General features: G+C 42.2%; 1 protein-coding gene across 9 annotated transcripts in view; it reads right to left on the bottom strand.

Annotated features, from left to right (window-relative positions):
• KMT2E (lysine methyltransferase 2E (inactive)) overlaps positions 1–16,056 on the bottom strand; it is a 451,336-nt gene that overhangs the window by 70,205 nt on the left and 365,075 nt on the right. For all 9 annotated transcript variants that reach the window (XR_004540680.1, XM_033959237.1, XM_033959230.1 and 6 more), the window contains 4 exons: positions 13,016–13,330; positions 10,408–10,662; positions 10,046–10,196; positions 1,891–2,144 (listed from right to left, as the gene is read on the bottom strand). Coding sequence is in view for 8 of the 9 variants with exons in the window: in XM_033959237.1 (XP_033815128.1) it covers positions 1,891–2,144; positions 10,046–10,196; positions 10,408–10,662; positions 13,016–13,330 (975 nt within the window). In the remaining variant the exon portion in view is untranslated. The remainder of the gene's footprint in view (positions 1–1,890; positions 2,145–10,045; positions 10,197–10,407; positions 10,663–13,015; positions 13,331–16,056) is intronic.

Genomic DNA, 16,056 nt, shown 5'->3' with positions numbered 1-16,056 from the left:
CATCAAGTCCGGCGATCCGCCCATGCGGAGGCCCAGCCAGGTGTAACCTGGTGAATCCTCAGTCACCCGTATCCTTCTATGCATCTTGCGAGGAGATGTGCATCTAACTTGCCCTTAAATCCTAGAACGGTGGGTTCCACAGCAACCTCCACCGGGAGAGCGTTCCAGGTGTCCACCACTCGCTATGTGAAGCAGAACATCCTGGCATTTGTCCTGGACATGTCCCCCCTCAGCTTCAGTCCATGACCTCTTGTCCTAGTCACATTTGACATCGTAAATAACTTTTTTTTCTGCTCTATTTTGTCGATTCCTTTTAGTATTTTGAAAGTCTCAATCAGATCCCCTCGCAGTCTCCTCTTCTCAAAGGAGAACAGTCCCAGTTTTCTAAGTCGAAAAAAGTATTTCCTTAGATTACTCCTGAGCCTATCACCTCTAATCTTCATCCGATGCCCTCTCATTCCAGCGCTTCCTTTCGAATGAAAGAGACTCAACTCATGCGCATTTACACCATGTAGGTTTTTAAACGTCTCTATCATATCTCCCCCTCTCCCGCCTTTCCTCCAAAGTATACAGATTGAGATCTTTAAGTCTGTTCCCATATGCCTTATGATGAAGACCAAAGGGAGAGAAGAGAATTGGAAATACTGTCTAAAATATGGAAGCTCAAGAACTTTCCGTGAGCTGAAAAGATGGGAATATGCAAGTATGCCTCTGTTAGATCTAGAGAGACAAGGTTCTCCCCCCAAGCACATCCGAGGCAATGATCAACTGCACCGTTTCCATGAGAAAGCGGGGAATCTTGAGGACTGCATTGACTGACTTTAGATCCAGAATTGATCTCTAGTTTTTTGAATTTCTTTGGGATATGATGAAATATATTGAGTATCCTGACCAAGCCCCATTCTCCTTGTGGTATGGGCTCTATGGCTTCTAAAGCAATGAGCCCCTGAACTGTCGACCATACCTGGGCTGCCATTTCCAGTTTCCCTGCCAAAGAAGTAAGAAAGAGGTCCGGGAGGGGCCAGTAAAATTCAAGCTTGTACCCCTCCCGAATGATCTCCAGCCTAGGTTTAGGCGGTATATAAATTTTTAAATAGTTTGTCCATGCACAGTGCAGCACTCCCCCTTTAGTCATAAGGCAGCCATGAGGTCAGAAACATGGATGCTCCATTGCAAGATTGCACCATCAAAGAACAATGTGCAGTAGAGTGCTTTCTTTGGGCAAAGGGAGTGAAACCTGTGAAAATTCACCATTGGATATTGACTCAGTATAGATAAAGAATGGGCAAACAGTGAAAATGACTGTGTATTGCTACGAAATGAACTTAAACCTGCAATTCGCAGCAAAAGAGGAATGTTGTTCAAAACAGTTTTGCTGCACCATGACAGAAGAGACAGTGCAACAGCTTGGATTTGTACATCTTCCATATCCTCATTACAGCCCAGATCTGGCAGCTAGCGATTATCACATCTTCAGTCCATTGAAGGAAATGCTACAAGGTCGCAGATACACCTCTGATGATGAAGGAAGCGGTGCTCACCTGGCTTCAGGAGCAGCTGAAAAACTTCTTCTTTGTATAAATGCAGAAGCTAGTTGAATAATACAACAAATGTGTTGTCTTGCATGGGGACTATGTGGAAAAGTGAATTGCTCACAGTTACTTCTAGTAAAGCCGTTAAATGTATTTTAATATGTTAATTCTAGACCATGAAAGCATTTAGAAACCTGGATAGGAGACAATCATGTATCTCCATGCTTTTATCATTTCACAATCTAGCCTTCTTTAAATACAAAGTATGCACACAAACTGCTTACCAGAGAGAAAAGTGCTCAAAACCCCCCACAGTATTAGTAGAATGGAGATCTTCATATAAAGGCTTAACACTTACCTCAAAGTGCATTGGATTTCCATGTATGCATGGAGTGACTGGGATAACTGGTGAATATATGGGCTTGTAACCATTACGGCAACTTTCATCTTCAACTTTTATCCTGGGAGGAGTGGCAAACAATGATGGATCTGTGGCAGCAATATCCATGTGTGTTGGTGTAGCATATGGAGAAGGAGTTGGTGTAGAGCTTTCTGAGTATGTGGACTCCAACAGATGATACAATCTTCGTTTTTTAAGAGGTGTTGTTAAATCTTTAATAGAAGCAAAAAAAAAAAATTAAAAATAAATAAATATTACTTTCGTAATATATTTGGGTTTTTTCCCCATCTTTTTTTTGTTTTGTTTTAAATTTTTTATTCATTTTTTCATACAACAAGTGTAACATAGAAATTTAAACAATCTCATAAACTATACACTTGATTTTCTATCATGTAAGTATAATATATCATTCTAAATTCATGTACAATAATAACTGAAAATGTATGTATTACATAATATGTATAACAATTGTTATTAAAATTTAAAACCCTCCCTTCCCTCCCCTCCCAATATAAATAACAATTATAATAAAAATATTGACAAATACATATATTTATGAAATAAAATAAAATCATACCCACCTACCTCCCCTCCTAACAAATAATTTATTATGGGAAAATGATATCATTCATTACAGAAGTCTGCTAATGGTCCCCAGATCTTTTTAAATTTACCAAAGTAACCTTTCTGTGTTGCTAATGCATGCTCCATTTTATATATATGGCATATGGAATTCCCCATCTCTAATTAACAGTGGCTCATACAATAAATTTTCTCTGCCTTGAACTAACCACTTACTGTTGAACTACACTAAATTATTAATCAATACTGTGCGTATATATATTTCTTGTACAATCCCACTTTAATCCGGGACTAGTGGGTTAATTCCGTCTACCCATCAGGCCTTATGGGAAGCCTCATATTAGAGACTTAAGCTCCACCCCTCTCACCTCAGCACTGTCCCCTCAAGAATCAGTTTATTTCCTACAAGCCAGGCTGTAAGAGCTTGTCTTTTTTTTTTTTTTTTTTTTATAAATCTTTATTCATTTTAAATTTTACATCAAGTGTACAGAAAATCATTCGAAAGCAAACATACAATTCCACTTGTAAATCTATAACAATTACAAAAAGAAATTTCATTCCTACCCATCCCACATAAACATCTTTGATAAGTAATTATAACATAATATAATATAAATATCATTTTCCATGTGAATATAAGATATACTAAAAACATACCCTCCCTCCCTAACTCACAAATTTTAAAAGGAGAAAAATATTGATTAGTCCTTATAGTAATTTATTAATGGCCTCATAAATCCTCAAATTTACAAAAACATCCTTTCTTAACTGCTAATATTCGTTCCATCTCATACAAGTGACACACCGAATTCCACCAAAAACAGTAGTTCAATTTATTACAATCCTTCCAATTATATGTTATCTGTTGAATGGCAACTCCTGTTAAAATCATTAAAAGCTTATTATTATTCAAGGATATTTGAGACCTCACCCTCATAGACATGCCAAACAAGATGGTATCATATGACAAGGCTACCGGAATCTCAAGCATACAATTTATTTGGTCCCAAATTAATTTCCAAAAAGCATTGATAAAAGGACAATAAAATAATAGATGATCTAAAGTTCCAGCCTCAAGATGACAATGCCAACATCTATCAGACCTAGAGCAATCCAATTTTTTTAAACGAACAGGGGTCCAGAGTGTTCTATGTAACAGGAAAAACCATGTTTGCCTCATAGACGCAGACATTGTACATCTCATCCTCTAAGACCAAATACGTGGCCATTGAGATGCATTAATCTGATGCTTAATCTCAATGCTCCAAATATCTCGAAGTCCATTCTTTGGTTTCTTATTCAAATATCCAGATAATATTTTATACCACTGTGCAGCCTGGTGACCCAGAAAGTCTGCCTGAAAGCATAAGAATTCTAAAATAAATTGATTATTGAGAGATTTCCATTCAGGGAACCCTGCCTGAATAGCCTGCTTCAATTGCAACCATTTATAACTTTGTTTTTTATCAAGACCAAATTTCTGTTGCAATTGTGAAAATTCCAGCAGTTTACCCTCAGATATAACATCATTTAAAGTACATATTCCTACTTTAATCCAATCCTTCCAGACAATCTTAAATCCGCCTATTTGGATCTTGGAATTTAGCCATATATTTTGATAAGTAGATTTTTGAATAGTAAGAGGAGTTAAATTATTAACATATTTTAAAGTTTTCCATGTGTCCATTATTATCTTATTATTTTTTCTTATTCTAGGCATTTTAATACTCAGCAGATGACGAAGCCTGATAGGAAACATGAGCTGCCATTCCAACCATAACCAGTCTGGAAGCACCTCCATGAGTTCTGGGAGGACCCAATACATACCTTGGCGCAGTATATAGGATTGATGGTACCATAGGTTTTCGGAGATGTTTCCTATGCCGCAATCCTGCTTCTGATGTCAGAGGAGGGGCGGGACCGTGATAGAGAGAAGACAGCTCCGAAGGCCTATGACAGCTTGCAAAGATCGCTAGCACCGGCGATCCTCTCTTCAGGTTGCTCCGCTGCTGAAATTAAGTAAATTGATGCGCGGGAGATCATGGGGAACACACAGACCTTCCGGAGGGGGTGTGAGTGCAGTCCTTTTGGGGGGAGTGGTACAGGCCTTCAGGTGTGGGGTACAGGTCTTCAAGGGGAGGGGCATTCTGGTGTAGAAGTACATGGAGGGAGGGAGGGAGGGAAGGTTGGGTTCAAAGAGACGTGCATATGCCGGACTTTGGGAGGGGAAGAAATAATGGGTCTAAAAACAGGAGAGGGAGAGAGATGGTGGACAATGGGATTTAGGGAGGGAAGGAACAGAAAGGGAGAGAAGTTGGACACAAGGGATGGTGTGGAGGGGTAGATAGAGGTACTGGATAGGAGGGTAGTTGGGAAAAGAAAGGGAGAGATGGTTGACCCTGAGATGGTGGGGAAGGAGGGAGAGATGTTGGATGAAAGGGTAATTGAGAAAAGGTGGATCTTGGAGACAAAAAAAAAGGAAAGATGCCAGACCTCCTGGGCGAGGGAAGGGAAATGGAAGGGGAAGACAGAGATGGAAGATGGACGGTTAGCACAGAGAAAGAAGGAGATCCTGGCAAGGAAGTTATCAGAAGACAAACGGAGCCTAGGATCAATAAGATCTGAATAATGGCCCGACAACAAAAGGTAGAAAAAATAATTTTATTTTCTGTTTTGTAATTACAATATGTCAGATTTGAAATGTGTATCCTGCCAGAGCTGGTGTTAGACTGCAAACTTGAGCTAGGATTTAACAGAGAGAGTAAAAGTCTTTTTTGTTTGTTTATTTTGTTTACACCATAGCACCAGTGTGGTTAAGAGAAGGCAAAGGGGGTGAAGAGGCTATTAAAGGGGTGAAGAGGCTATGAAGTAAACCCACCAGGATGCTTGAAAAAAAACACTCACTTGGGCAGGAAAATCGAATCGAAAAATTGATTCAGTAGATTGAATCGAATCCAAATTTTTTTTCCTGAATCAGACAGCACTAGTGGATAGCTGTTGGGTGGGCAGCCATGTTCCATGTGTGCTATGGCCTGCAAAGAGGGGCAAAATTTGCTCAGACCCTGTGCCTTTGACATCTGAAGGGGGTCTTCCCGTTATTTCTGTCTCAGTACCCGCAAAAATAGTGTCAAGGCATCCTGGGGAGTGCATCGGCAAAACGCAAGTGTGCTTTGGAGGAAAACACAAGTGCGCTTCGAAGGAAAAATCTCACAGCTCCTCCAAACATTCCAGAAAGGTTCCGCAGGAGTTGGCTCCTGCCCCAGAAGATGGATTTTCCCTTGACTTTATTAATATGATGTATCAGGCTTATTTGGTTAAGAAATCTCTGCCTGTCACCCTTCCGCAGGCATCCTTGCTGGTCACAGGGACCCCTCCTCATCCTTGTCTTTTGCCTCGCTTTTGGGGTCCCGGTTAGTATGCTTGTCATTCCCACAGTTGCTCCCAATACCCTTACAATACCTCTGTTTACGTAGGTGGGCACCGTGGCTGCTGGAGATTTGGCTCCCCTGGAGGATCTCCAGGATCAGGATTCTAGTGGGGCCCCAGATCTGGGGGAGAATCCCATTGTGCGTAGATTTTTCAAGCCCACACATTTGGTGGATTTGATCTCTAAATGCAGGAATTGAAGCTGCAAGCTGAGCAGCCTGTCATTGCAAAGTGTTCTCTCATGAGTGACCAGAGGCAGCAATCTGCCTCTTTTCCTAATCATCCTGACATAGTTCAGATTCTAACAGATATTTGGGAGGCACCTGAGGAACCCCTGAAATGTGCTTGTGCCAGGGCTCGGTTTTATCCCATAGCAGATGCTTTTACAAGCATTCTGCTTCCTCGAAGGTAGATTCCTCAGTGACACAAGTCACCAAGAGCACTTCTCTCCCCAGTGACCGGAGAGGGGGGGGGTAACAAGGATGTCCAGGACCGACATATGGATTTCATCCTTAAACGCCTGTTAAGACTTGTGGATGCCGACATAAAGGTGGTGTCAGCCTCTTCCTCTTTGGCCAGGGCATGCCATTCCAACCTCCGCTATGATCTTGACACTGTTGTGCTCTGGGACCTGGATTTCCTGGTCTCAAGTGTGGACTATATGGCTGATGCCCTGTATGACATGTTGAAGATTTTCTCTAAGTTGTCTGCCTATTCCATCTCGGCTCGCAGGATGCTGTGGATCCGTCAGTGGTCCAGTGATTCATCCTCTAAGGTGACCTTGAGCCAGCTGCCCTTCAAGGGTCAACTTTTGTTTGGCCAGGGGTTGGATGACCTTATGACCAATGTGTGGGATCGCAGACCTAGGTTTTTGCTTATGAATTGGTCCCGCCCCTCCAGGGGTTCGGGGTGCTCTAATTTTCGTCACTTCAGGCGTTTTCAACCATACCCAGGATCTCCATATGGTCAGCGGTCCTCTTCATTTACCAGACTATGGTTTGGCAGGCCTTGGCACCTACAGGGAGTCATCTTGTGGAGCCTAAGAAGAAACAATTCTGATGCCAGGCCAGTACCTCCCCTTCCGCTCATAGGGGGCAGGATGTCGGCCTTTATGGCCAAGTGCCAAGCCACTACCTCCAACTGTTGGGTCTTGGAGATCCTCCAGGGTGGCTACAACCTAGAGTTTCCTGTCCTTTGACCGAGTATTTCCTGGATTCCCTGGCGGGCCACCCCTAGAAGGCAGCTCAGGAACAGTCCACAGATTACTGGATATTGTGGCTATAGAGCCCATCCCAGAGCAAGACTTGGACTCTGGGAGATACTCTATATACTACATCATTACAAAGAGAGGCTTCGAAGATTGGAAACCGATTTTGGACCTCAAAGTGGTCAATGCAGCACTGCGAGTGCTTCACTTCTGCACAGCAAAAGTGTGCTTAGTGATCGCCTCGGTGGCTCCGGGGAAGTTTCTGACCTCCCTGGATCTGATGGATCTCCATATTCCCATTTTTCTGGACCACCAGAAGTATCTGAGGTCCCATGTCCTGGAGCAGCATTTCCTGTTTGTGGCGCTACCCTTTGGGTTGGCGATGGCGACCAGGACCTTCACTATAATGATGGTGGCAGCCAATCTTTGCACTCTAGGTATCTTGGTTCACTTGTATCTGGATGACTGGTTGATCAGAGCCCTCTCAGAGTCTGAGGGGTATCAGGCTGTGTATCATGTTATGCAGTTGCTGTAGCGCCTGGGCTAGGTGATCAACTTCAGGAAGTCACCTCGAGCCAACTCAGGATTTGGAATACCTGGGAGTTTGCTTTCACACGGGCCAGAACAAAGTGTTCCTGCACATGTCCCGTCAGGAAAAGCTATGACAGATTATCAGGGACCTTCTGGCCACTCCAGTCCCAACAACCTGGCAGTACCTCCAAGTTCTGGGTACCATGGTGGCAACGATTGATGTGGTCCCTTGGGTCAGAGCTCATTTGCGTCCACTGCAGGATACGCTGATTTTGCACTGGAGTCTGCAATGGGACCCGATACATGCACCCCTGCCCTGGACGACAGTGTCATGGAATAGTCTTGCCCTCCAGGTTTCAAAGAGGGTGATTCTGATGACGGATTCGAGTTTCAAAGGCTGGGGGGCAGTGTGTATGACCATTCCTGTTCAAGGCCGATGGGCTCCCTCAGAGCGTAAGTGGTCAATCAATCACCTGGAACTTTGGGCAATTCGACTGGCTCTTCTCCACATCGAAGGTTGTCTCCATCATGGAGCCGTCCAAGTCTTCTCAGACAATACCAAAGTGGCTTATGTCAACTGTCAGGGGGGCACCAGAAGTGCCTTCCTGATCGTGGAGACTCAGCTTCTCTTCCTGTGAATGGAGAGATACCTAGCGGCGCTGTCCGCAGTGCATGTGGCCAGAGTAGATAATGTTCAGGCACATTTTCTCAGTCATCAGACTCTGGACCCCGGAGAGTGGTCCCTATTTCAAAGGTCGTTCAACTGGCACAGTGGGGGCATCCAATATTTGACCTCATGGCAACTGCGGCCAACAAGAAAGCCGATCGGTTCTTCAGTCGGTGTTGCAAGGCAGGCACTGGTTCAGCCCTGGCCATGGGAAAGTCTTCTATATGTCTTCCCTCCATGGCAAATGATAGAGCATCTGTTGCAACAGATAGCAGCCCACAGAGGTCCTTGTCACACCCGACTGGCTGAGACACCTGTGGTATGCTGACCTGGTTTGGTTCCAGTGAGGTCAGGAGCTCTGGCTCCCTTGTCCCCTTCGTCTCCTCATGCAGGGCTGGATTAAGCTGCAAGATCTGGACCACTTTGGTTGTACGGCCTGGCTATTGGCTGGGGCTATTCTTCGGCGGTGGTTGCCACGTTGCTTTGCAGCAAGAAGAAATCCACGGCTTGGAGATATTATCAGGCATGGTACATCCTGAAACAGGTGGGCCCATCTGTTCCGTCGATTCCTCGTATCTTGGAGTTTCTGCAAGATGGCATGATGAAAAGCCATGGCCTCAGGGAGTCCTGTCAGCTCAGCTGATCGGGGGAAACCCAAGCCGCGATCAGCTCAGCCATATTTCACCTATATTTCAGACGTCTGTTGGCTAGGGCCGCTTAAAACTCACAGAAGGACACTTCTGAGCGAAACCATGCCCAGCCTTGGGATAACTTAGATGTCCCTACACCCGTAACGAATGCCTATAGTGTCTAAAAACACGCATCTCGATTGGCTGCCAGACAGTGGTAGGATGCTTACTGCCGCCTACAATTGGGATGCCAGTTTGTAGAATCAGCCCCACAGTCTCTGCAGTGCCTGTTTGTCAGCTCTTTCTCTGCAGGTGAAGTGAAGGGAAAGGAATTTCTGCCTCAGAATTTCATCAAACAATCCAAACTCCATAATCTTCAGGCTGCCAGTTGGAGAGTCCCCAACTGAAACCTCTGCTTCTTTGGAACATCAATGCATAAATGGGGGTGGTAGAACACAGTCTGCACCCTGATACCCTGAGGGCTCTTACTCAGGGAGCATCCAGCCTGCGCTTAAACCTCCAAAAAGTTCAGAAGGTAAGCTTGCTCCCAAGGGGATGGACCCTGAGCTCTGAGGTGGCACACAGCATGCTGGCTCCACAGGTCCACCCAAAGCTTGTCCTGTGAAACTGCAGTCCAGCTCTGAAGCAACCGAAAGGGTTGAACTTACATTGAAAATAAGAAAAATAAGCAGAGCAGATCAGAAACATTTCTGCACGGTTTGCCTGCAGACAGTAAAAACTGAAGGGGGCTCTGTGTTCCACTGCTATGTGGGAGTAGACAAAAGCAATGTGTGTGACTTTCTGCAAGACCCAGATTGAACACCTATCGCAAATGTAATAGAACTACATTTAGGTGTTGTAATAAAATTGTTGACTGTCTTATGACAGTAATAAGTAAGAGGTGCTATATGAGAGGATGACAATTGCTATGAATATGCTCTGGTTATCTTCAAGTTAAATTTCAAGTTAAACTTCAGTCTTGAGGCTGTTCACTTAACTGGAGAACACTGTATATAGCTGCATCTCTTTATAATTTTTAATATAAATATATAACATATAAAATATAAATACCTCCACTAGAAAAGGGACAGCTGCCATTCATTAGTAAATTACTTTTTTCATCAGCATAGATAGGAGGACTTCTTGACCTTTCTTGAGAAGGTGAATCATAATGATCCATAATTGATGAATTTTCTTCTTCCAGAGCTTGCTTCAGCCATCGCTGAAACAGAAGTCAGAAAAGAACAGACAAAAATGTGCAATTTAAATAACAGATTTATTTCAGTTTCAAAAGTCATGTCACAAGATTGTAATCCTACATAAGATGATGCAGTGAAATAAAAGAAATAAAATGGTTGTTAAAATGTGTTTTAACTTCACAAATCAGTAAGTAGACCACAATATTAATATCAGTTTGTTTTATCTCTTACTACCTTTTTGCAAGAGCCAAGAATATTCTCCATGGGTTCTCTTCTCCTCCGTTTGTCTGACAGGAATGGTGAAGTAAAACGAATATAGTGCTTAGGGGTAGAGTACACATGAGGACTGTAAGAAAGTCCTGGTAATGAATTCAACTGTGTAGCAAGAACTTCAGGATCCGTAGTTACACGCAGAGGCCTATCTAATAGACTGTCTGTTTGTTTTCCCATCTTCTCATGCTTCTCGCTTAACCATTCAGTCACCAAGTGCTAAACAAATCACACAAAGATAACTTGCATTACTCCTCACATGTTAAGTGGTATAGAATTTCTGTCAAGTTTAACAAGCAGATTGTTTGCTATTTATTTATATTTGATTTGCCATGACTGTGGATTACACGTACATAAGCTGTTTAGTTGTATCACAGAAATATAGTGTAACAAATCCATGACTCTTTACTTTTACACATAAAATAGGTAAAATTACAATAACCAAATTACATTACATATTAAGGCAGAACTTCCCAAACTGTGTATTGGGACCCCAAAAACCGCATTTGGGATCGTGATCTGGGCAGGTTCACCATAGATGCATCATAATTCTGTGCCTCGGGGGGGGGAGGGAAAGTGTGGCTACATAATTTTATTTGGTTGCAGTCATTGGGTCATGGCCACAAAAAGATTGATAAGCACTGTATTAAGGAATAGGTGTTTTCTAGGTTTTTTCTATATAATTTTCTGTAGCTGATTCATTAGTCTTTTTTCTGTATAGTTTCACAGAAGTAATAAACAATTACTATATTTACACTATGAGAAATCATATGAATAAAAATTAGCTTCTCTGAAGACAAGCAGGGGAAATGCAGGCACATTTGCTGGTGAAGTCCCTGAACTGAGCCTGTGTGCTGGTGCTCTCCCCTAGATATTGAAGTTTTTGTTGCTTTTTTTTAAATTACTGGGCATGTGCAGCACGTTGCCTCTTGAACTCCACCTCCTAACCAATCAGTGTTTTCTCATACTGGGCTCCTAGCAGGTCATAGTTCTCCCCTTCTCCTTGCCTCTTAATAAGAAAAAAAACAAACAAACCTGACAGGGAACTTTTTTCAAATTTTAAGAAGTTGTTCTCTATTAGTATTTTCTCTTTGAACCCCCCCCCCCCCTTAACCATCAATAACACCAAAGTTTCATTTCAATAGTGGCAACTGGAGCCATGGACATTGCCACGAACAGAAAAACAAAACAAAATCAATCTTCTTCCTTTATCCAGCGGTATTTAGGACCGCAAAAACTCCTTTTTTCTCTCCTCATGGATGGTGGCTCTAATCCGGTGTCGCTTCGCACCAATGGCACTGCAAGCTCACCGAGGCTGCTCACATCCTCAACTCCTCCTCTCCCTTAGGGCCCAAGAAAGGTTCCACTGGGGGCAGGCATCTCTTCCTCACCGCAGCCGTTAAAAAAGAAGAAAATGGCTTTGGCTGTGAGTGGTAAGAAGAAACAGTCAGTGAAGGAATTTCTCACTGAGGGAATGATAAAATAGACATGGTTACTTTACAAGTGAGTAGGAGTTAGGAATCAAAAGCAGCCTCGAAAAAGTAGATTTTTAGCCTAGATTTGAATACTGCCAGAGAAAGAGCTTGGCATACTGACTCAGGCAGTTTGTTCCAGGCATAAGGTGCAGCAAGATAGAAGGGATGGAGTCTGGAGGAGGCAGTAGAAGAGAAGGGATAAGAGAGTCTTACCCAATGAACAGAGTGGGACTCTCAAGCTGCCAGGATCATGACTCTGGAAAAGGATAACAGATATATAAACATGATCCTGGCAAAACCCAAGAGAGTTGGAGGGAAAGTTGGTCCTAAGGAAATAAAAAGATTCTGTAGAACTGCCGGAGAATGTGGTGAAATCAGTTAGCTTAACAGGGTTTATAAAAGGTTTGGATAATTTCCTAAAAGAGAAATCTGTAGGCCATTATTGAGATGGCTTAGGGAAATCCGCTGCTTATTCCTAGGATAAGCAGCATAAAATCTGTTTACTACTTGGGTTCTAGCTAAGTACTTGGGACCTGTGTTGGAAACAAAATACTGGGCTTGACTGACTCTCGATATGTCCCAGTATGGCAATTCTTAAAATTTATGTTGAATACAATTGGCCCCAGTAGTGATCTACGAGTATAAGAAACCCCACTTCATTCTATCCTCTGAGTAAACTCCATTTAGAACCATCTCTCAGTCAACCAGTTTCCAATCCATTTCACAACTTTGGATCTTAGCTTAAGCCCGCTGAGTTTATTCATGAGCTTCCTATGAGAAACCATGCCATAGGCTTTACTGAAATCCAAGTAGACTATATCTAGTGCATGTCTACTATCCAGTTCCCTGTGCCATATTCCTTATTTACTTACCCTAAATCTTAAAAAAAGCTGCATAAATAGTAACTATGTATTAAATATAATGTGTATAATGCTGTTTCATGCCTAGGCACTGACAGCTTCTGTTCACTTAGGGATTCACTGAAAAATAATTTAAACCAGGCCAGGATGTCTCAGCTTTTAACTTAACTCGTATATACTTTTCAAAGCTAAATGACAGGTTTTTAACTTTATGTTGAAATTTTTTTTTTTAAATACCTTTTTTGTTTTAGGGTACTTTGCAGGACATTTATTAAGTGCTGGGGATTCAATTTCAGTAACATCTTCTGGATCAGCAGCAGCAATTTCATTTTCAGGCTCTGTTGTAACAACAGGGATCTCTATTTCATTCTGCTGGGAAATCACTTCCACATCAGGAGAGGACGGCTGAATATCTGAACAGCTACTAACTGTTCTGTGTCTCCGGCGCTGCTGTCCAATATGAGTTCTGCTCCTTGAAAAGCTTTTTCTCTGCTTGGATCGATTAACTTTGGCAGGTGTTGGCTTGCTTGGAGTTTCTTCTTTCACTGGCTCCTAGGATGTAGAATATAAAAAAAGATTAGGTTCTAACTTTGCTAGTATCTTTTCTAGTAGATAGGTGTGTCATTCTGGACAGTACAGCATTATCCCCACACTTATGAGCCATACAAAAGGGAATCCATTTCATGTTGTCAACTCCTCCTTCTTCTCCTCCAGAGGGCTTTGCAGTTCCCTTCAGTTTGTACCAAAGCAGGTGATAGCCTTATATAGGAACACATAAGAATGAGGGTTACGCGGAGACTCACTTAACTAGAAATCTGTTCTGCTCTGAAAATATAACAAACATGTTAAACATTATAATTGACCAATTGAAACATTGAAATAACCAATCAGAAACACTTATAGGGCTCAAACATCCCCCCAACGTGTTATAGCATATTCTTTAAGGTCTGAACGACATCAAAATCTCAGTTTTGACTCAAAATTCCTGATTGAGACAGTAGGCAGGTGGAGTAAATACTGATAGGGCGAGGTTCCAAAATGACACACCTATCTACTAGAAAAGATATTAGCAAGGTAAGAACTTAATCTCTTTTTCTAGTGCAATAAGTATGTAATTCTGGATAGTAGGGAAGTACAAAATCAGTCCCAGAAATCTAGGACAGGACCTCTTTAACTGCTTGTAACACTGAGGACACAAACAGTGTCCTCCCATGCTGCCACGTCCACTCTGCAGAACTTGGAGAATGTATGCAGAGTGGACCAGGTCGCTGCCCAACAAATCCAAGAAGCAGCCACACTTCTTGAGTGTGCTTTCAAAAAAACTGGAGATTGCTTGCCACAGGCAATATATGCTGACGAGCCTTAGACACCAGTCTACCGTGCCTAGACTGACTCGTGAACACAAACAGATGGTCCTACAGACGGAACTCATAGCTGACCTCCAGATAACATAAGAGGACTCTCCTCACATCCAGCTTTCTCAGAATCCAGTCCTTTTCTATTATGCACAAGGAAATTCCCGCTGCTGGGATCTTGAGGAAGGCTCCCTGCATGACAGAGCCTGCAGCCCCATGACTCATCTCACTGATGTAACGGCATGCCCCGTAATAACTGTAGATAGAGCCATCAACTCATACTGTTCCAAAGGAATTAACCTATTGGCTACAGACCCAAGTCTGCTTCTTCTCCACGCAGACAGAGTTGTCCCCCTCACTGGGGAGCTCTGGTGCACAGATAGCCGCAAAAACCACAAAACATACTGAAAATAATAAAGAATTATACAGAGCAGATCAGAAAGACACCTTACAACTCATGTGCAGAAGGAAAACAGAATGGGGCAGCAGATACCTCTGGAGAAGGAGGATGAGGAATTGAAAAACTGGATTGGATTCTTTCTGCATGGCTTGCAAGCATGGGGAAAATACCCTACTGTTCAGAATGACGCACCTATTGCACTAGAATTTTAAGCTAGAAGTGTGAACAAAATCTATAAAAGTACTTTACCATAAAGCTTTGCAATCTTTCTGAATAAGACAATGAGTACGTATTATAAAAACAAAACAACAACAACAAAGCCCTTTAGGACATTTTCTACTTTATCAGGTGCTTCAACCTTATGAGGATAACAAATGAAGTATTTTAATATTTGTTTTAAACATTTTTCCTAAATGAAGGTGCCTATGAAAAATTAGAGTATAGGCTTTCCCATACTGCCTTCAACCTTGTTCCAAAAGGACTTCTTCATGTGAAAGGGTAATGTAGATGCCATTCAGTGTATGAGCTCCCTGCAGTGATTGCAAATCTGAGTGCAAATTGTGATGGCAATTTTAGAGCAGTACAACACTAGACCCTAGACCTAGATTCACAATCTTTTTTGGTTCCTGCACCTCTTTAACTGATCAATGAAACTTTTGCACCCCATTGCTAAACAACATGTTTACTAGTGACTACTGATAGCTACATATGTTGCTGTTAGCCACCAACTGCTAGCATCTTGCTAAAATTACAGTAGTGTACATACACTACCAAAGTCGTCATATTTAAAACTACAATGCAACATAAATTGTACATATTTTTGAATAAAATCTCCATTTAAAAGAATATGTTCTAAGAAACATTTCATTCATAAGCATTGCAACAATTCAGTCTTTGTCATGACAAAGTAATTGTGCAATCTGGAGAAGTATGCAAATGAAGAAAACCTCCTCCAATAAACATTAAGTTTCATTGCCATTAGAGCACTGTTGCTGTTCAATATCAACCAATGCTCAAAACTGTGGTTCAGTTTTTGGACATTGCAGCATGCATATCATCACATGAATTCAGTCTGTTTCTGTTCTGGACAAATTCCTTTGAAAACTGTTCTAATAAGTTATTAGTAATAACTAATTCTGTTATAATAACTAATAACTGTTCTAATAGTTATTAGTAATACACTTCTCCCTCTGTATTCGCGGTTTTGCATATTTGTGATTTTTCGCATGCTGAATCCTCCCCCCAAAATTACATCATGAGTAAAGTACCTGTATTGTACCGATAAAAGTTTGGCGCTTACCAGCTTTCACTCATAAAATCGCTGCTTCCATGTTTTCACCCTCAAAATTGCTGCTTCCAAGCTTTCACCCTCAAAATTGCTGCTTCCCAGCGTACACAGAGAAAATCGCTGCTTCCCAGCATGCACAGAGAAAAATGCTGCTTACCTGCTATCATCCTGAACGTCGCTGCTTGCCTGCTATCATCCTGAACGTCGCTGCTTGCCTGCTATCAGCCTGAACGTC

This window comes from Geotrypetes seraphini, chromosome 9 (genome assembly GCF_902459505.1).
Source record: "Geotrypetes seraphini chromosome 9, aGeoSer1.1, whole genome shotgun sequence".
Lineage (NCBI taxonomy): Eukaryota > Metazoa > Chordata > Amphibia > Gymnophiona > Dermophiidae > Geotrypetes > Geotrypetes seraphini.
This window is presented reverse-complemented; position numbering and strand designations above follow the sequence as displayed.